This window comes from Bos taurus, chromosome 9, assembly GCF_002263795.3.
Source record: "Bos taurus isolate L1 Dominette 01449 registration number 42190680 breed Hereford chromosome 9, ARS-UCD2.0, whole genome shotgun sequence".
Classification (NCBI taxonomy): domain Eukaryota; kingdom Metazoa; phylum Chordata; class Mammalia; order Artiodactyla; family Bovidae; genus Bos; species Bos taurus.
Genome location: NC_037336.1, coordinates 48085272 through 48104673, shown reverse-complemented (window position 1 = coordinate 48104673; position 19402 = coordinate 48085272). Strand labels below are relative to the sequence as shown.

Here is a 19402-nt window from a genome sequence, read left to right as displayed (position 1 = left end):
GTGCCTGAACTGTGAATACCTAGCACAAGAAAGCTGTTCAGCTGCAGGGCTTCCCTCTTCTCCCCAGGTAACAAGGGCATTTAACTTATGATCCACGAACATGTGTTATCCAACTTTAAAGATTAGAAGGCCAGGAAGTGTAGAGAGGAAAATGAGTATAATATCCCTAAGGGTGCAAGAGGACTATATCTGTCAGATTTGCAGCACTCTGTATCCCTGGGAAATACATTTTATACGTGATCACATAGTACCTAAAAATTAGTGTGTGCATGCTAAGCCGCTTAAGTCATGTCCAACTCTTTGGACTGTAGCCCTCGAGGGACTCTGTCCCTGCGATTCTCCAGGCAAGAATACTGGAGTGGGTTATTATGCCCTACTCCAGGGGATCTTCCCAACCCAGGGATCCAACCTGCATCTCCTGCATTGAAGGTGGATTCTTTATAACTGAGCCACCAGGTAACCCCATATAAAAATTAGACAGGATCCTAAATGTACTTTTTACCTTTTGGTAAGCCCAAATATCTAACTTTGAATTTAATTACATATTAATTTCTGATTTCTATGTGTTTTAACTAATTCCATTTAAAAATGCAGCATATATGCAAGTGTGAAGTCGCTCAGTTGTGTCTGACTCCTTGCGACCCCATGGATTGTAGCCTACCAGGCTCTACCATACATGGGATTTTTCAGGCAAGAGTACTGGAGTGGGTTGCCATTTCCTTCTCCAGGGGATTTTCCTGACCCAGGGATTTAACCCGGTTCTCGGATTTAACCTGGGTCTCCTATCTAACCCGGGTCTCCCGCATTGCAGGCAGATACTTTACCCTCTAAGACACCAGGAAAGCAGCATATGTGGGTGTTCCACAAATTACCTAAATAGTTTAGAAAGAAATGTGAGATTGTGGGAAAGCATGCATCTCGGAATTTAGAAAACCTGAGTGAAAATCTATCCTTTGACTCCTCTTAGGTGTTCTTTATTTCTTATCAGCTGTGTGGCCTGGGAAAATTAACCTCTTTGAAAAATGACGATTGTAAAAGAGTCCTAATGAAACTCAGTTGAACCATAGGGAAAGATGCTCAATATCATCTTTCTGTAGAGAATTGTGAAATAGGGAAACATTGAAAAATCACTACATACCTGTTAGAATGAATAAAATCCAGAAAACTGACACCACCAAATGCTGTTGAGGGTGTACAACAACAGGAACTCTCATTCATTGCTGGTGGCGAACTCCACTGGTACAACTAATTTGGAAGACATTTTGGCAGTTTCTAGCAAGACTAAATATACTCGTGTATGATGTAACAATTGAATGCACCTCTGTTTATCCGAATGTGTTGAAACTTATATCCATACAAAAACCTGCGCATGAATGTTTGTAGCAGCTTTATTCATAATTGACAAAACTTGGAAGCAACCAAGATGTCTTTCAGTAGATGAATGGATCAACAAACTGTGGTACATTCAGATAATGGGATATTATTCAGCACTTGAAAGAAATGAACCATCAAACCATAAAGATTTGGAAGAAACATAAATGTATATTACTAGGTGAAAAAAGCCAATATGAAAAGGCTACATACTTAGTATAGTATGAATCCAATTATATGACATCTGAAAAAGAGAAAACTGTAGACAAAAAAGATTAGCAGTTGCCAGGGTTTGGAGGAGAGGGAGGCATTAATAGATAGAGCACAGAGGACTTTTTGGGCAGTGAAATTATTCTGTATGTTGCTATAATGGTGAACTACATGTCATTATATACTTGATAAAACCTATAGAAAATACAATCCTAATATAAATTATGGGTGTTCACTGGTAATTATGTATCATTGTAGGCTCATTAAAAATAACAAGTGTATCAATCTGGTGGGGGATGCTGGTAAAGGAGGAGGCTTGGCATGCATGATGGCAGGGGGTTTATGGGAACTCTGAACTTTCCATTTAGTTTTACTATAAATCTAAAACTGCTATAGAAATAAAGTCTATTAGACTCCATGGAAAATTATTGCATCTAAAATAATGAAATAATATTAAGCTATATCTGCTATGTTCCTTTTGTTGAATTCTCAAAGCAACTTAAAAGCATTGTTGAATCAACTTAGAGACAAGAAAACTGAGTCAGAAAATTAATTTATCATTTATACAATTAATATTTGCACATATTATGTGCCAAGTATTGTATTAAGTATGGAGATACTATAATGAATCAATGTGCATATGATATTCCAGGGAAGTGAGATGTGGAATAAGGTGCTGGTCTTTGAGCAGGACTTCTTTTACACAATGGAATATCAGAAGAGCAGGAAAGTTAGAGTGTGCAATGAACAGTAGGGATAAGCCAGGTCAAAGGAGATGGGAAGAGAGATGGAATTAGTCTTGTTTCTGAGATGAGTATGGGCAAGCTGACACATTGCTGTTGGTCCAAAACATCTTTTGGTGTGATGGCCTTTATGAGATGACTGATATTCTCCAGGGGTTGGGAAGAGGGTGATTGCTTGCTAAATGGATTGGCATGGGGGTCTCCCAAACTTTTTCACTTTGCAACATCTTACTCTAGAGAGAAACTTCCAGAGGCTTTGTCCACTGTGAAATAGGTGGACCTGTGAATAATAACTAAACTTCCCTGGTTTAGTTATAGAACAATCTGTCATATCATGTTCCACCCACTTCCAATAAAATATGCTGATAAATGGATTTTCTTAGTGCTTGGTTAAACATACAGTATTTGATAGGGCCTGCTTTGTAAAGCCTTATAAGATTTGGCTCCTCACTTGCTTTTCATTGGGTTTCCCTCATAGCTCAGTTGGTAAAGACTTTGCCTGCAATGCAGGAGCCCCCAGTTCAACTCCTGGGTCAGGAAGATCCCCTGGACAAGGAATAGGCTACCCACTCCAGGATTCTTGGGCTTCCCTTGTGGTTCAGCTGGTAAAGAATCCACCTGCAATGGGAGAGACCTGAGTTCCATCCCTGGGTTGGGAAGATCTCCTGGAGAAGGGAAAGGCTACCCACTCCAGTATTCTGGCCTGGAGAATTCCATCGAATATATAGTCCATGGGGTTGCAAACAGTAGGACATGACTGAGCGCCTTTCACTTTCATTTGCTCTTCATTTTTACCTTGTTCAACTAATTCCCTCACCTACTACATGTGACTTCAATCATATTGATAGCTGTTGTCCTCTTCCTGATACACTCTAGTGTCATATTGATCTCAGGGTTTTTACTGCTGTGTCCTTGGCTTGGAATGCTCGTCTTTCAGATTTTCAAATGGCTAGACTCCTTCTCGTCTTTTAAGTTCTAGTGCATGTTTCATCTCCTCAGAAAAGGTTTCCAGACATATTAGTCAATTTTGTCTTCTCTTATCTTGCAAGTACCTTGATATTTCATTCAATGTCTTATTGCACTAGTTTATGTTTTTATACGATTGATCAGCATCAGAAGTAATGGGTTCTGTTCATTTAGGCATTTATTATTGCTTTCTTCTTCTATACCATAAACTTCATGATTCAGGAATTATATTAGGTGCTCAATAAAATGTTGGATGAATGCATAATCACTTGATATGTGTTAGTTTCTTCATCTATACTCTAAAGTAAGCTATTGTTTTTTCTTTTATAATTATAATGGTTGTAATTTTGATAGTTCTTAGAACAGAATGAGATAAAGAATGAGATAATGTATATATAAGTGCCTAATTCAGTTATTAGCACATGGTAGGCAATTAGATAATGACTTTTTTCATTCTTTTATCAATAAATCTCACTAAAACAGTGCACTTGAAATTAATTATTTGGTATAATTCAAATTGGAATATTGTAATCATATATTGTAATTAAATATAATATATTGAAATTATATCTTGGTATTATATATTATATAGTATGTAATCATTTTATATATTATTTATCATATGTGATATAAGATGTGGTATAATATATATAACATATCATTTTATTATATAATTGTGTTGATGTTATTATATTAAAATATCTCTTATGAGACATAAGTGTTCTCAAAGTAATATGCCTTCTTAGTGTCTCAACCTATGCTAATCACAATGAGAAAAAAAATAAAATTGACTGCTTTAAATTAATGTGGAATTTTCTCTCTTTACCAACTTATTACCAAAGTTATAATTTTTGTAATAGTTTCATGATTAACTGACACTTCCTACCTTCATGTTCACTATTTCCAGGAGGAACCCTATGTTCTGTTTAAAAAGTCTGACAAACCTCTTTATGGAAATGATCGATTTGAGGGCTATTGCATTGACCTCCTCAGAGAGCTATCTACAATCCTTGGCTTTACATATGAAATTAGACTTGTGGAGGATGGAAAATATGGAGCCCAGGATGATGCCAATGGACAATGGAATGGAATGGTCCGTGAACTAATTGATCATGTAAGTCCCTTTTCTCATTCTTACTACCTTTGGAAGATGTTTATTAGATTTACCTTTTTTTGATGGTCAAGGGTTAATAAAGTCAAAGAACAGTGATGTATTTACTTTTTCGATAATGTTATTCAAAGTATATATTATTTTTGTCAAGCATAAAGAATATAAGGGATGAATATAATTCTATTAGAGACATGTGTCTATCTTAAATTAACTAGTAGTTAGTGGTTTAATATCTTGAAATTTTGGTCTTGATTTATAAGATGGAATTCAGTTTTTTAATAATAAATTTCTTTTTCACTTTCATAATATTAGCTTTCTAATCAATGGAGAGAATAGGTGGTACAAATTCTAAATTTCATGATAAAAATTTTCTGTACTAGGATAAGATATTTATTGTCTTTAAAGATGAAAGATATCTGTACAAAAAAATCTAGAATCAAATACTATATAAAAATAAAGCAAAAATATTAAGCATATTAGAGCAGAATGACAGATATTTTATTTATTTATTTATTTTTAATTTGTTTATTTTAACTGGAGGCTAATTACTTAACAATATTGTAGTGGTTTTTGCCATACATTGACATGAATCAGCCATGGGTGTGCGTGTCTTCACCATCCTGAGCCCCCCTAGATATTTTATTTTTTAAGAAATAATTCAGGCATTTATTCTTGGTTAGGAAAACATTATTTCATAATTTGTCAGTTGGCAGTGTTAATTAATTCATCTATTTGAAAAAACTCTTTTAAACATCATAACATAATATTTGACTATGTGTTTTGTAGCATTTAAGCATATTTTGACATTTTCCTTAATATTAAGGCACATAATTATTGTAAAGAATTAAGCAAAGTTATTTAAATAATTTTCTTTTAAAAAACATTGTGAGTTGTATCCTAAATAAAAATTCTTACTTAATGGAAGTAGCAAATATAGGCAATTTTCAAAACATTTTGAAGATACTTTGCCAGTAATTACAAAGTTCATCATCAAGAAAAAGAATAAAGGAGATCTGTCTAGCTATCTACCTATCTATCTGTCAAGAAAGGGATATTAGACAATGGTTAGGAACAGATTACCATTTTAAAATTTCTTCAACGTGAAGTCAATGAAAGTTGCTCAGTCGTGTCCAACTCTTTGTGACCCCATGGACTATACAATCCACAGAATTCTCCAGGCCAGAATAATGGTGTGGGTAGCCTTTCGCTTCTGCAGGGGATCTTCCCAGGTCTCCTGCATTGCAGGCAGATTCTTTACCAGCTGAGCCACAAGGAAACCCCAATTTTCTTCAAAATTTCAGTATATTTCTTCTAATGACTTGGAATTTACTCTGTAAGTTCCTGAACTCCTAGACTTGATCAGTTATTTCTCACAAATTCTACTTATATGGGACATTTATGTTTTAACTTTGTAAAATACATTGAAAGATGATGAACATATACATGATTTGGGATCAAATATAAAACCTTAAACTGTATGTTCAGTTCAGTTCAGTCACTCAGTTGTGTCCGACTCTTTGCGACCCCATGAATTGCAGCATGCCAGGCCTCCCTATCCATCACCAACTCCTGGGTTTACCCAAACTCATGTCCATCGAGTTGGTGATGCCATCCAGCCATCTCATCCTCTGTCATCCCTTTCTCCTCCTGCCCCCAATCCCTCCCAGCATCAGGGTCTTTTCTAATGAGTCAGTTCTTCGCATGATTGGCCAAAGTACTGGAGTTTCAGCTTCAGCATCAGTCCTTCCAATGAACACCCAGGACTGATCTTCTTTAAGATGGACTGGTTGAACCTCCTTGCAGTCCAAGGGACTCTCAAGAGTCTTCTCCAGCACCACAGTTCAAAAGCATCAATTCTTCAGCACTCAGCTTTCTTTAAAGTCCAACTCTCACGTCCATACATGACCACTGGAAAAACCACAGCCTTGACTAGACGGACCTTTGTTGGCAAAGTAATGTCTCTGCTTTTGAATATGCTATCTAGGTTGGTCATAACTTTCCTTCCATTAGTTTATATTAATATAACAATTACTTTCATAAACCTAACTCAAGATGGTTTAAGTAATTTACTGGTTTGCATCTCTGTGAAGTCTAGAGGTAGTGTGGCTAGATTTGGAATATTAATAGTTCATTTCTCTTATCTATTGCCTCAATTTAGTTCTCACTTCCTTATATTTGTCTTACTCTTAGACATGGGCTTCTCAATAGGTGACAACAACAATTGCTACCAGCAGTTCTAGATTAACCATCTAGGTAGAAATAGAACACCCAGAAGGTATAATTTTATCAAAAACTCCAAATTCAGTTTTATTTGCCTGACCTATGTGTGTGTGGGTAGTTAGTCATGTCCAATTGTTTACACCTGTTTGGAAGGGTCCTCAGTCTGGGGGATTCTCCGGGCAAGACTACTGGAGAGGGTTGCCATTTCCTTCTCCAGGGGATCTTCCCAACCCAGGGATCAAACCCACATCTCCTGTGTCTCCTGCATTGCAGACAGATTCTTTACCTGCTGAACTATTGGGGAAGCCCCTTCCTGACCTTTGTGAGTGCTAAGTCACTTCAGTTCTGCCCAACTCTCTGTGACCCCATGGACTGTAGCCCACCAGGCTCCTCTGTCCATGGGATTTCCCAGGCAAGAGATACTGGAGTGAGTTGCCATTTCATAAACTAAATTCTGTGCCAATTATCCAATTCAGAGGGAAATGGTATTCTCATTGATTATTCTAGGAATATACTCACAAGAAACTAGGAGGTAGGGTCAATACCTTAATTAATTAATTATTAATTAATTAATTTTTTGGCTGCAACTGGGCTTAGTTGCAGCATGAGGGATCTTCGTAGTTCCCCCTGGGGTTTGTGGGACTTTAGTTCCCTGACAAAGGATCAAACCCACTTTCACTGCATTGGAAGGTGGATTCTCAACCACTGGACCACCAGTGAAGATTAAAACTATATGGAGTTGGGAAACTGGGTTTTTAGAGGAAAATTAGGTTGCTTATACTTGAAGAAAGTGGACTGGATGCTATACAGACCAATACAATGAATATTCACTATAGAGTTATATGAATAACTAACTTATGGGAGACTTTTATTTTAGTCAAAACACAAAAATATTATATCACTAATGCCTTTATGCCAAACCAATCCCTTTATGCTTTATATTTGTCATGTGTGCTTAATTAATGTTCTTTTATTTAAGTTTTTTGAGATTCAAAATTGATTAGAAGTTTTATGTTTCTAGAATTTATTTTTTCTTGATTTTGTACCTGCATGTTCCTTTAAGAGAACTATAAAGTAGAAAATGAAGGTTAGGTTATATGAATAGAGCTATAGCATAAAAGATAACTATACACCAAATGAAGGGATAGTAAGGAAGGTTTTATTATTTGATATTTATTTCTCAAAAAGTATTTTTGGTATTGAGTTGAGACCATTGATAAAGCTTTTAAGTTATTTAATCATTTTATTCTCAGTGTCATACCTGTCACTTCACTTTCTATTTTTTTCTGTGCTAAAGTACTATCCTATTTCAATATACCCTTTCTTGATACTTTCCTCATGATACATACTGTTGGCTTAGCCTTAGTTTTTAATGTTTAGCATATGTCACATTAAACTAGAATGATGACTGTAGTCAGTGTATTTTTCCTTGTACCACCTCAACTTAGTTTGCATGTTCATGAATATGCTAATTTCAACGTAAAGTAGTAACTGAACTACTAATCAACACCCTGAACTTCTCCCACTCCTTACTTTTCTTAGATAAAATTATCCTCTTTCAGAGCTTGATTACCATTCTCATTCTGAAATTTCTCCATTCTATATCTTCAGCCCTGAGCTTTCAACCCATATATCTAACTACCTCTGGTATATTTTCCATGTGAATGTCTCGTAAGCATCTCAAAGGAAGCATGTTCCAGGCTAAAGGTATTATTCATTTCTTCTGAATCTGTTCCTTCTGAAGAGTTTCATATATCAATAAGTGGCATGAACAGTTCAATAGTTTTCCCAAGCCAAAAATTTAGTATCATGTTTGCAATGTATATTAAGTGTGCTTCTTAAATGATTCTGAAAGCTACCCATTTCTCTCCAGCTCCATTATTACATGGATTAAGAGCCCCATATGAGAATCGTTTCCTTCTAATCTAGTGAAAGTGTCTTTAGTCGCTCAGTTGTGTCCCACTCTTTGCTACCCCATGGACTGTATAGCCTGCCAGGCTCCTCTGTCCATGGAATTCTCCAGGTAAGAATACTAGAGTGGATAGCCATCCTCTTTTCCAGGGGATCTTCCTGACCTAGGGATCAAGCCCAGGTCTCCTGCATTGCAGGCAAATGCTTTACCATCTAAGCCACCAAGGAAGCTCTCTAATCTGGTATCTATTCATATTTTCAACTACAGTCTTGTTTAAGAAAGAGAAATCTGATCATGCCCCTCCTTTGCACACAATCTCTCAGTAGTTTTCACTGTCCGAAGGATATAGAACCGACTATATAACATATTTACAAGCCCTAGTCCCTTGGACTGCAAGGAGATCCAACCAGTCCATCCTAAAGGAGATCAGTCCTGGGTGTTCATTGGTAGGACTGATGTTGAAGCTGAAACTCCAGTACTTTGGCTACCTGATGCGAAGAGCTGACTCATTTGAAAAGACCCTGATGCTGGGAAAGATTGAGGGCAGGAAGAGAAGGGGATGACAGAGGATGAGATGGATGGATGGCATCACCGACTCAATGGACATGGGTTTAGGTGGACTCTGGGAGTTGGTGATGGACAGGGAGGCCTGGTGTGCTGCAGTTCATGGGGTTGCAAAGAGTGGACACAACTGAGCGACTGAATTGAACTGCATTGATTATTGCTTATCTCCTGTGGAAATCTTTTTGACCCTTCAGACAGACCCTCAGACCTTCTCCACCCTGCTTTTTGTATTGGGAGGTTGTTCCACATAGAATAAATCAACAGAGCTTCCCAACCAAAGGTCCAAGTCAGAGAGGAGAGTAAGGTTAGGGTATTTATTTTGCTCCTTGTTCCATTCTCTGAAATAGTGTCTTAGATTGGCTTGTGTCCTCACATTGTATGCCAGTTTCTTGCAATCATGTCTGCTCTACACAAATCTCTGTTCTGCTCTCAGTTCCAGTTTATACCCTACATAGTTGTGTTTATTCTGATCTTAGGGGTGGTTACAGCTTAGCTGCTAATGGCTTTGGGTTCTTACACCATTCCTTAAAATTCCCTTTACCAGTAGTTCTCAAAGTATATTCCATAGACCCGCAGAATCAGTATCACTTTCAAACGTGTTGAAAATGCACATTTTCAGGTCCCACTCTAGACCTACCTGATCTGAAACTGGTGAAATCTGGCACTCTCTATTTTAACAAGCCTCCCTGATGATATTCTGATGTTCTCTGAAGTTTGAGAATCTGTTAGTCCTTTTGTAAATAAATCCTGCTCATGTATCCTCATATGAGTGTGCACCTATTTTCTGTTGAAATTCTAACTGACACACCTTTGTATATTTTCATCTGCTCTGCTCTCTCCACCCACATGTGGGCTTTTTTCATTCTTGTTCTCCTTTGCCTCCAGTCTAGTTTTCTGTCTCCAGAACCCTCTCAACTCCCATCTAGCTCGCCTGATCAAACTACTTTTGCTCAGCTTCAGAAACACTTCACCAGTGAGGCTTCCTCACTTGACTCCAGCAATTCCACCTGCAATGAGTTTCCACATAATTCTTATTGTATAACACCATTACATTTCAATTACCAACTTAATATCTATACTATTTACTTGCATGTAATTTGTATAGTGTTCTTGTCTGGGAAATCCCGTGGACAGAGAAGCCCTGTGGGCTGCAGTCCTTGGGGTCTCAAAAGACTCAGACATGGCTTAGAGATTAAACAATAACAAAGTTGTACAGTAGTTTTAATATCAATTGGGGCTGTATGAGTTGCAAGTGTATGAACCCTGGCTAAATAGAGCTTATACAAACACATATTTTTTTAAAGCCCTGCATTACAAAAAACATTCAACAGTGATTTTCACTTCACTTCCAGGGGCTTAAAGCAGGCCATTGCATACATTGGTCTCTCTTTCACTGCCTTGTTATCTCTTGGCTTTACTCTCTTTATTGATTTTATTCTTAAACACTTTCTTTCTACATGGTGACAAAAAGGTGGCTCAAGTTGGTGCTAGGCCAGTAGTTCTCAACTCGGGGCAATTTTTTTTTTTTTTTTCCAGGAGACATTTGGCAATGTTGGGGGACATATTTATTGTCACAATTTAAGGAGGCGGGAGGGGTGTTGCTGCTGTCACTAGGGGTAGAGGCTAGAAATACTAGCCTCTGAATAATGTACTTAGGCCTTCAGAACAAAATGTTACTTGGTCCAAATACCAGTAGTATTGAGGCTGAGAAATCTAGGTTTATCTGTTTCTTAGAGTCCTCCTTCTAAAAAGAGAGTGATCTCCTTTAGCCAAAGTTTCGGCAAAACCTATTTTTAGTTTGTTGGGGCGAGGGGGGAGGGGTGTCACTGGGCCAACTAGGACCATGTCCCCATCTGTGAACTAAGCCATAAGGCTGGGACCACAGAGGTGGTTAGTGGAATGGCCCCACCTGGATCGTATGTCCACATCTAGAATTGTGGGCTAGAGTCAGCTGCATCTGAATTATGGTACTTATCATTTGTATGTGAACTTGGGGGGCAGAAGCAAGTGATATTTATATTATACGGGATATGCGCCAATCCAGTTTTGTAGACTATCTTGAATTTATGGTCGAGTAGAGGGAGCATAACCATAAAGAGGCTGTATTTATTCAGGTGTTGTGATGAAGAAATGTAATTACAAATAATATCTTCTTCCAACCCCGAAAATGTCTTCACAAAGATAGAAGAAAAAGAAAATAATATTATGGAAAAACATTAAACTGGAATGTGATGTGCACTGTCGGCAATTTGCTAAGAGATGGCAAAGACAGAAAAAAAATCAGCCTTTTATATAGCCAAGCAGACGCAACCCATTATAGTACATATGTGTTCTGAAGAGAAAGAATTAGTCCTCAAGAAGCCTTGAAAGTACTACTCATCACACATAGTTCATATTAAATTTGTTTGGTAACTGGAGGAAAAGGGGATGACAGAGGATTAGATGGTTGGATGGCATCACCGACTTGATGGACATGAGTTTGAGCAAGCTCTGGGAGTTGGTGATGGACAGGGAAGCCTGGCGTACTGCAGTTCATGGGATCGCAAAGAGTCAGAAATGCCTGAGTGACTGCACTAAACTGGGCTAACCATCTGTGTTAGATCATTATACTGTAGAAGAACGAGCTTCTCATACCTTTATGATAGCAGGTAGATTTTAGGCACTCATCCACAGAAATTTCCACAGAAATTTGGAATTAGGATGCACTCCTCCTGGGTGATTCTATTCCTTTTTTTTTTAATTTTTATTATTGGAATATAATTGTTTTATAATGTTGTGTTATTTTCTGCTGTACAACAAAGTGAATCTAATATGTATATATATACTTATATCCCTTCCTTTTTGAGCCTCTCTCCCATCCCTGGTGATTCTATTTCAAATAGTTACTTCAAAGGTCCTTAAAAAAGGCATCCTCTAGTGGGAAACCTGGCAAGAGGCTTACCTGACTTGTAAAGATTAAGGCAGTCTATGGAGTTCCAAGGGCTTCCTTGGTGGTTCGGACGGTAGAGAATCTGCTTGCAATGCCAGAGACTTGGGTTCAATCCCTGGGTTGGGAAGATCCCTGGAGGAGGACATGGCAACCCACCAGTATTCTTGCCTGGAGAATCCCATGGACAGAGAAACCTGGCGGGCTACAGTCCATAGGGTTGCAAAGAGTTGGACATGACTGAATGACTAAGCACAGCAACAGCACAGTTTGAATCTCTGGCTGGGGAAGATTCTCTGGAGAAGGAACTGGAAACCCACTCCAGTATTCTTGCATGGAGAACTCCATGGACATAGGAACCTGGCAGGCTACAGTCCATGGGGTTACAAAGAGCTGGAAGCAGCTGAATGACAAACACACATATGGAGTTGCAAAGAATTGGACACAACTCATCACTGAAAAACAACAAAGGTTAATAGACTGATTGACTAACTTTCACTTTTTCATAAATGTTAAAAAGAGAGAGAGATAAGACTTAAAATTATAAGTTTTCTTAAGTAAATATTCTAAGAAAAGGGGAAGGGTCTCTGATAATTTTCAGTAGAGAGGATTGAGTCTCTTATGTTTAATTTTAATTTGCCCTGACAGTTGAAAGTCTATTTTGGTAATAACTGCTTTTACCCACTTCTTCTCTCTCATTCATTCTTGAGAGGATCCTCAATGTATAGGGTTTGATATGATCTCTAAATTTATTTTAATCTAACCAGGGACCATTCTTGATGGTGCAATATGAAGACAACCTCAGAAAGTTATTAGGAGAGAGTGGCTCCCTGAAGCCTTGTTAGTCTTTGGAAAATGATAAGCTTTTCCCCTTAAAACACCTTCCTCCCCCATCATTTCCAAAACAGGGCTGCACAGAAAGTGTCCTAGTAAGTACTTGGTGAGACAGATGTTGGTTCAGGTCCTAATTTTTTCACTATATATGCGTTGGTCCCATTGCTTCAAACTCTCTAAGCCTTAGTCTTCTCAAAAAGAAAATAGTTATAATATCATATTAATAATTATGAATTATATACACACATATGTTTTCTAATGCAATATATGACAAATAATAGATAATCAAGAAACAGATATATAAGTTTGAACTAATAAATTCAAAGTTCGTCTCTTCTTATTCTGTTTTTATTATAGTTATGAGTATTACTTTTGAAGACTAAAAAGCATAACATTTAGGCACTATATAATGAGAAAGATGTAGGGATTATAGCTGCTATTGATATTAGTGTTATATTAAATCATAGTAAAATTAGTGTTGTTTTAATGTAAAATTTATTCATTGGAACCTTCAATGTTCCAATATCTCCGTGCTTTCCTACCTAAATGATCCATGTCTTGTGAATGGTAGTTTTATATTAGAATTAATTAAACATAGGGAAGAATTGATAGAAAATAAAATCCAATGTTAGATTACTAATAGGTAGGATAAAGGGGAGAAATGTTTAGCAAAGCAGGGACACCTAATTCTTTTGAAAATTTCTATTTAATATTATTTTTAAAACAAATACATCATTATTGGAAAAGTCAAAATGTTTTTGGATCTTCTTATATTTATTGTATAATTTGGTCTTGTGTCAAATTTGAGTTAAATGTATGACTGAATGTTAAAAGATTTATCTTCCTTGCTTTAATCCTTTAAACAGACATTTCTCAAATATATATTTTTAAAATAAAAATTTTCCAGAGTCATATTATTTGAATGTTTCACAGAATATATTAATAGTAGGTACTATTGCAGAGAAAATGAAGTAAAATCTATGCAGTTTTTCATTAATATAGATGACCTACTCTTTTTAGTATTTTAATGCTAAGAGGAATATTCATCAAGTTAGCCATCATTTGAGTTTTTATGATGATTGTTGGGCCATTCTATTTGAAATGTGCTGGGCAGCTATAAAAACTGAAAATTTTGCGAGTCACCAAACTGATTAAAATCTACATCAGGACACTTTTACTGTATCAGTTCATTGCTTCCGTAAATCCTCTGGTATTGAGGTACGTGCATGGTAGTATTCATGTGCTTCAAATATACTGAAAATAACTAGGAGACACAAATAATAGGATGAGAGAAAGTGTTTAGTACTCAAAAATGAAAGAATGACATAAATAGTCCATAGTGTGCCACAACAAATGTTACGCTCAAACACCTTGCTCTTTAGAGAATATGCAATGTACTTTCCAAATTCTTTTCTTCTTATATTATCTTCCAAGGGCCCCAGTGAGAGTGTCTATTCAAGCTCCAAGGAACAAAATAAACAGTGACACATTTTCCTCAGGAAATTAAAGCATCACAGCTTTTTGTATAATATTTTATGAAATATTTGATCAAGTTTTTCATTATTAAAATCAAGCTTAGCTATTGAACCTGGCAGTAGAGATGAGTACACAGAAACTTGGTGATGCAACTATTGTAATAAGTTGAGCATACATTTACTTGTAGCTCTGGGCTATGAATTTCTTATGGCTGATAACTCATTTGTGGGCTTATGAGACAGCTGCTGTATGTTATTCATAAATCCAGCTAGAGTTATTCATAAGTTTGAAGGGAAACATCTAAGCTACAATAAACTAGCAGCACATATTATTATGGGATTCCTTAAAGGGGGCAAGGGCAGTTGCATTACTTTCCAATCTTGGATGATGTTTGCCTTAGCAGTGGGAATCTAGGAAGATGTGCTGGTAAATATCCATACATAAGCTAATAAAGCAGGATGTCAAGTCTCTTTTTGTGCAGGCTAAAAATAGGCCTCAGATCTGTCCCTATCTTCCAGTTTTACACTCGCCAACTTAGTTCAGACACTTGCCACCTTACAATGTCTTTATTATGTACTCCCTGCCTCTTCTTTAGGAATGTACCTACACATTATAGTCATATTCTTCTTTAATCACCAGTGTTTTCTCAAAGCCGGGTCACTCAAAGTACTGCAGAGATACTGATAGATTGTAGTATAAACTTTCAAATACACATGTAAGTGAAAGTCGCTCAGTAGTCCAACAAAGAGTCGGACTCTTTGTGACCCCATGGACTATATAGTCCATGGAATTCTCCAAGCCAGAATACTGGAGTGGGTAGCCTTTCCCTTCTCCAAGGGATCTTCCCAACCCAGGGGTCGAACCAAGGTCTCCTGCATTGTAGGCAGATTCTTTACCAGCTGGGCCACCGGGGAAACCCAAGAATACTGGATTAGGTAGTCTATCCCTTCTACAGAGGATCTTCCTAACCCAGGAATTGAACCAGAGTCTCCTGCATTGCAGGCAGATTCTTTACCAGTGAGCTACCAGGGAATCCCAACATGTTAAATATACATGTTGACATCTAATTTATTTCTCACTGTCCCCTGACACCTGATGATTCATGCAGTCCTTAAGCTCTTTCACCTTGTTCCCTGTTTAAAGTTTGCCTACAGGGTTCCATGTTGGAATTCTGATCACCAAGGCTTTTCCTGATCATTTCACACTTCTAAAGAGCCCACCGAAATTTTAAAAGCAAACAAAACTTGAAAGCATTTGACAGATTAAGAAAAGGATGAGAAAAAATAGGTTATAGTTTATAAAACAAGTATTACAAAGTGGGTAGTCTTTTAGGACCTAATTCCCTCTTCTTTTCCATAATTTTTATGACCAGTGATGTAATGGTTCCCAGTTGCCTGAATGCTTCCCTGCATGCTGGCTCAACAACACAATTGGTGTTTAACACTATCAAGGCTTTTATACTTCATAAATGAGCCTGAGAGGACCTCACTGTACTTTGCCTTGCCTTCTGATTGCTCTTTTATTATATACCAGGGAGGGAGTCAAACATTTGTTTATCAAGGAACTTAAAAAGTCTCCAGGTATTATCACAGATATGGGAAGCCTAAGTCAAAAGCCAGTTTCTACTAAATGGGAATTGTACCATAGCTTTTGAATTTTGATAGCATGATGCCTCAAGTTTGCATTCTACTGGAAGCATTCTGGTATTTCAGTTTTAAAAAGTTAGGCAAGGGTAATATTGTTATTGTTATTATTTTTTTAATTTGAGGAAAATCACTAAAACATAGAACTGTAAATTTATTTATAATTTCCCATGACACAAAGTGGCAACTGTTCCACATGTTTGTTGACTTTGTTTTAAGTTTATTTTAGCATAAAGGTTATAAAACATAACAGATAGTACTGAAGTCCCTGTTGTTGTTCAATCACTAAGTTGTATCTGACTTTTTATAACCCCATGAACTGCAGCTTTCCAGCATCCCCGTCCTTCTCTATCTCCCTGACTTTGCTCAAACTCATGTCCATTGAGTCAGTGATGCCATCCAATCATCTCATATTCTGTTGGCCCTTTCTCTGCTTGCCTTCAATATTTCCCAGCCTCAGGGTCTTTTCCAGTGTGTCAGCTCTTTGCATCAGGTGGCCAAAGTATTGAAGCTTCAGCTTCAGCACCAGTCCTTCCAATGAATATTCAAGGTTGATTTCCTTTAGGATTGACTGGTTTGATCTCCTTGCTGTCAAGGGTCTCTCAGGAGTCTTCTCCAATACCACATTTTGAAAGCGTTAATTATTTGACATTCAGCCTCCTTTATGGTCCAACTCTCACATCCATGGGTTTCCTGGGTAGTTAGGCTGTTAAAGAATTTGCCTGCACATGTAGGAGACCCCAGTTTAATTCCTGGGGCAGGAAGATCCCCTGGAGAAGGGACAGGCTACCCACCCCAGTATTCTTGGGCTTCCCTGGTGATTCAGATAGTAAAAGAATCCTCCTGCAATGTGGGAGACCTAGGTTCCATCCCTGGGTTGGGAAGATTTCCTGCAGGAGGGCATGGCAACCCACTCCAGTATTCTTGCCTGAGGAATTCCATGGACAGAGGAACCTAGTGGGCTACAGTCCATAGGGTCTCAATGAGTCAGATACGACTGGGCAACTAAGCAAGCAAGCAAGCTCACATCTGTACATGACTACTGGAAAAGCCATAGCTTTGACTATTTGGATGTTTGTCGGCAAAGTGATGTCTCTACTTTTAAATACACTGTCTTGGTTCATCATAGCTATTCTCCCAAGGATTCTTTTAATTTCGAGACTGCAGCCACCATATGCATTGATTTTGGAGACCAAGAAAATGAAATCTGACACTTTCCACTTTTTTCCTTCTATTTGCCTTGAAGTGATAGGGCCGGATGCCATGATCTTCGTTTTTTGAATGTTGAATTTAAAGTCATCATTTTCACTTTCCTCTTTCACCTTCAAGAAGCTTTTTGGTTCTTCGTCAGTTCAGTTCAGTTCAGTTGCTGAGTCATGTCTGATTCTTTGTGATCCCATGGACTGCAGCACACCAGTCTTCCCTGTCCATCACCAACTCCTGGAATTTACTCAAACTCATGTCCATTGAATCGGTGGATGCCATCCAACCATCTCATCCTTTGTCATCCCCTTCTCCTCCGGCCTTCAATCTTTCCCAGCATCAGGGTCTTTTCCAATGAGTCAGTTCTTTGCATGAGGTGGCCAAAGTATTGGAGATTCAGCTTCAGCATCAGTCCTTCCCATGAATATTCAGAGCTGGTTTCCTTTAGGATGGACTGGTTTGATTCCTTGCAGTCCAAGGGACTCTCAAGAGTCTTCTACAACACCACAGTTCAAAAGCATCAATTCTTTGACGCTCAACTTTCTTTACAGTCCAACTCTCACATCCATACATGACTACTGGGAAACAATAGCTTTGACTAGACAGACCTTTGTCAACAAAGTAATGTCTCTGCTTTTTAATGTGCTGTCTAGTTTGGTCATAACTTTCCTTCCAAGGAGTAAGCATCTTTTAATTTCATGGCTGTAGTCACCATCTGCAGTGATTTTGTAGCCCAAAAGTATAAAGTCAGCCACTGTTTCCACTGTTTCTCCATCTGTTTTCCATGAAGTAATGCGACCAGATGCCATGATCTTAGTTTTCTGAATGTTGAGCTTTAAGCCAACTTTTTCACTTCTCCTCTTTCACTTTCATGAAGAGGCTCTTTAGTTCTTTGCTTTCTGCCATAAGAGTGGTGTCATCTGCCTATCTGAGGTTATTGATATTTCTCCCGTCAGTCTTGATTCCAGCTTGTGCTTCTTTCAGCCCAGTATTTCTCATGGTGTACTCTTCATATAAGTTAAATAAGCAGGGTGACAATATACAGCCTTGATGTACTCCTTTCCCTATTTGGAACCAGTCTGTTCTTCCATGTCCTGTTCTAACTTTTGCTTCTTGACTTGTATACAGATTCCTCAGGAGGTAGGTAGGGTGATTTTATTCACTTTCTGCCGTTAAAGTAGTATCATCTGCATATTTGAAGTTGTTGATATTTCTCCCACAAATCTTGATTCCAGCTTGTGAGTCATCCAGCCCTGCATTTTGTGTGATCTACTCTGGGCTTCCCTGGTAGCTCAGACGGTAAAGAAGCTGCCCAGAGTTTGGGAGACCTGGGTTTGATCCCTGGGTTGGGAAGATCCCCTGGGGAAGGGCTTAGGAACCCACTCCAGTATTCTTACCTGGAGAATCCCATGGACAGAGTAGCCTGGTGGGCTATAGTCAGTGGAGTCACAAAGAGTTGGACAGGACTGAGCAATTAACACACACACACAGACTCTTCATATACTCACCATAAAATTTGTCAATTTAGTGATTTCCAAATCAATTACAAAAATATAATTACATTTCCCTCATTCCTCCTTACATGCAGTTATTCTTGTTTGATATTCTTTCAGGTCATTATGTATAAATTTTTAATAGTTTTAATATTTGATACTAGGAACATACCATTTTTATTTAACCAGTCCCTGTGGAGAGAGATTCAAGTTATTTCCAGTGTTATGCTGTGAAAATGGATGCTGTCAGAAGAGCCATGTCTTGTCTTGCTGTCTTGTCTTCTGGAGCACCTATGCAAGAGCCGCTCTAAGAGATGCACTAAGAAAGGAATTGTCAGAGTTTACCTATATTTTACATTTCATTAGATACTGAAAATACTATTCTCCAAATTGTTTTACCGATTTCCATTTCTACCAGTAGTTTATGCGTTTCTGTTTCTCTGCAAAATCACTAACTTGAGATTCACACTATTTGAATTTGATCAGTCAGGGCTTCCCTGGTGGCTCAGATGATAAAGAAAAGTGAAAGTGAAAGTAGCTCAGTCATGTCCGACTCTTTGTGACCCCATGGACTGTAGTCCATGGAATTCTCCAGGCCAGAATACTGGAGTGGGTAGCTTTTCCCTTCTCCAGGGGTATTCCCAACCCAGGGATTGAATCCATTGCAGGAGTATTCTTTACCACCTGAGCCACAACGGAAGCCCAGATGATGAAGAAACTGCCTGCAATG

The 19402-nt window shown here is 38.0% G+C and overlaps 1 protein-coding gene across 9 annotated transcripts in view; it reads left to right on the top strand.

Annotated features, from left to right (window-relative positions):
- The window catches only part of GRIK2 (glutamate ionotropic receptor kainate type subunit 2), a 731033-nt gene that overhangs the window by 514058 nt on the left and 197573 nt on the right, over positions 1 to 19402 (top strand). For all 9 annotated transcript variants that reach the window (XM_024996836.2, XM_059889840.1, NM_001193063.1 and 6 more), the window contains exon 10: positions 4198 to 4404. In XM_024996836.2, coding sequence (XP_024852604.1) covers positions 4198 to 4404 — 207 coding nt within the window. The remainder of the gene's footprint in view (positions 1 to 4197; positions 4405 to 19402) is intronic.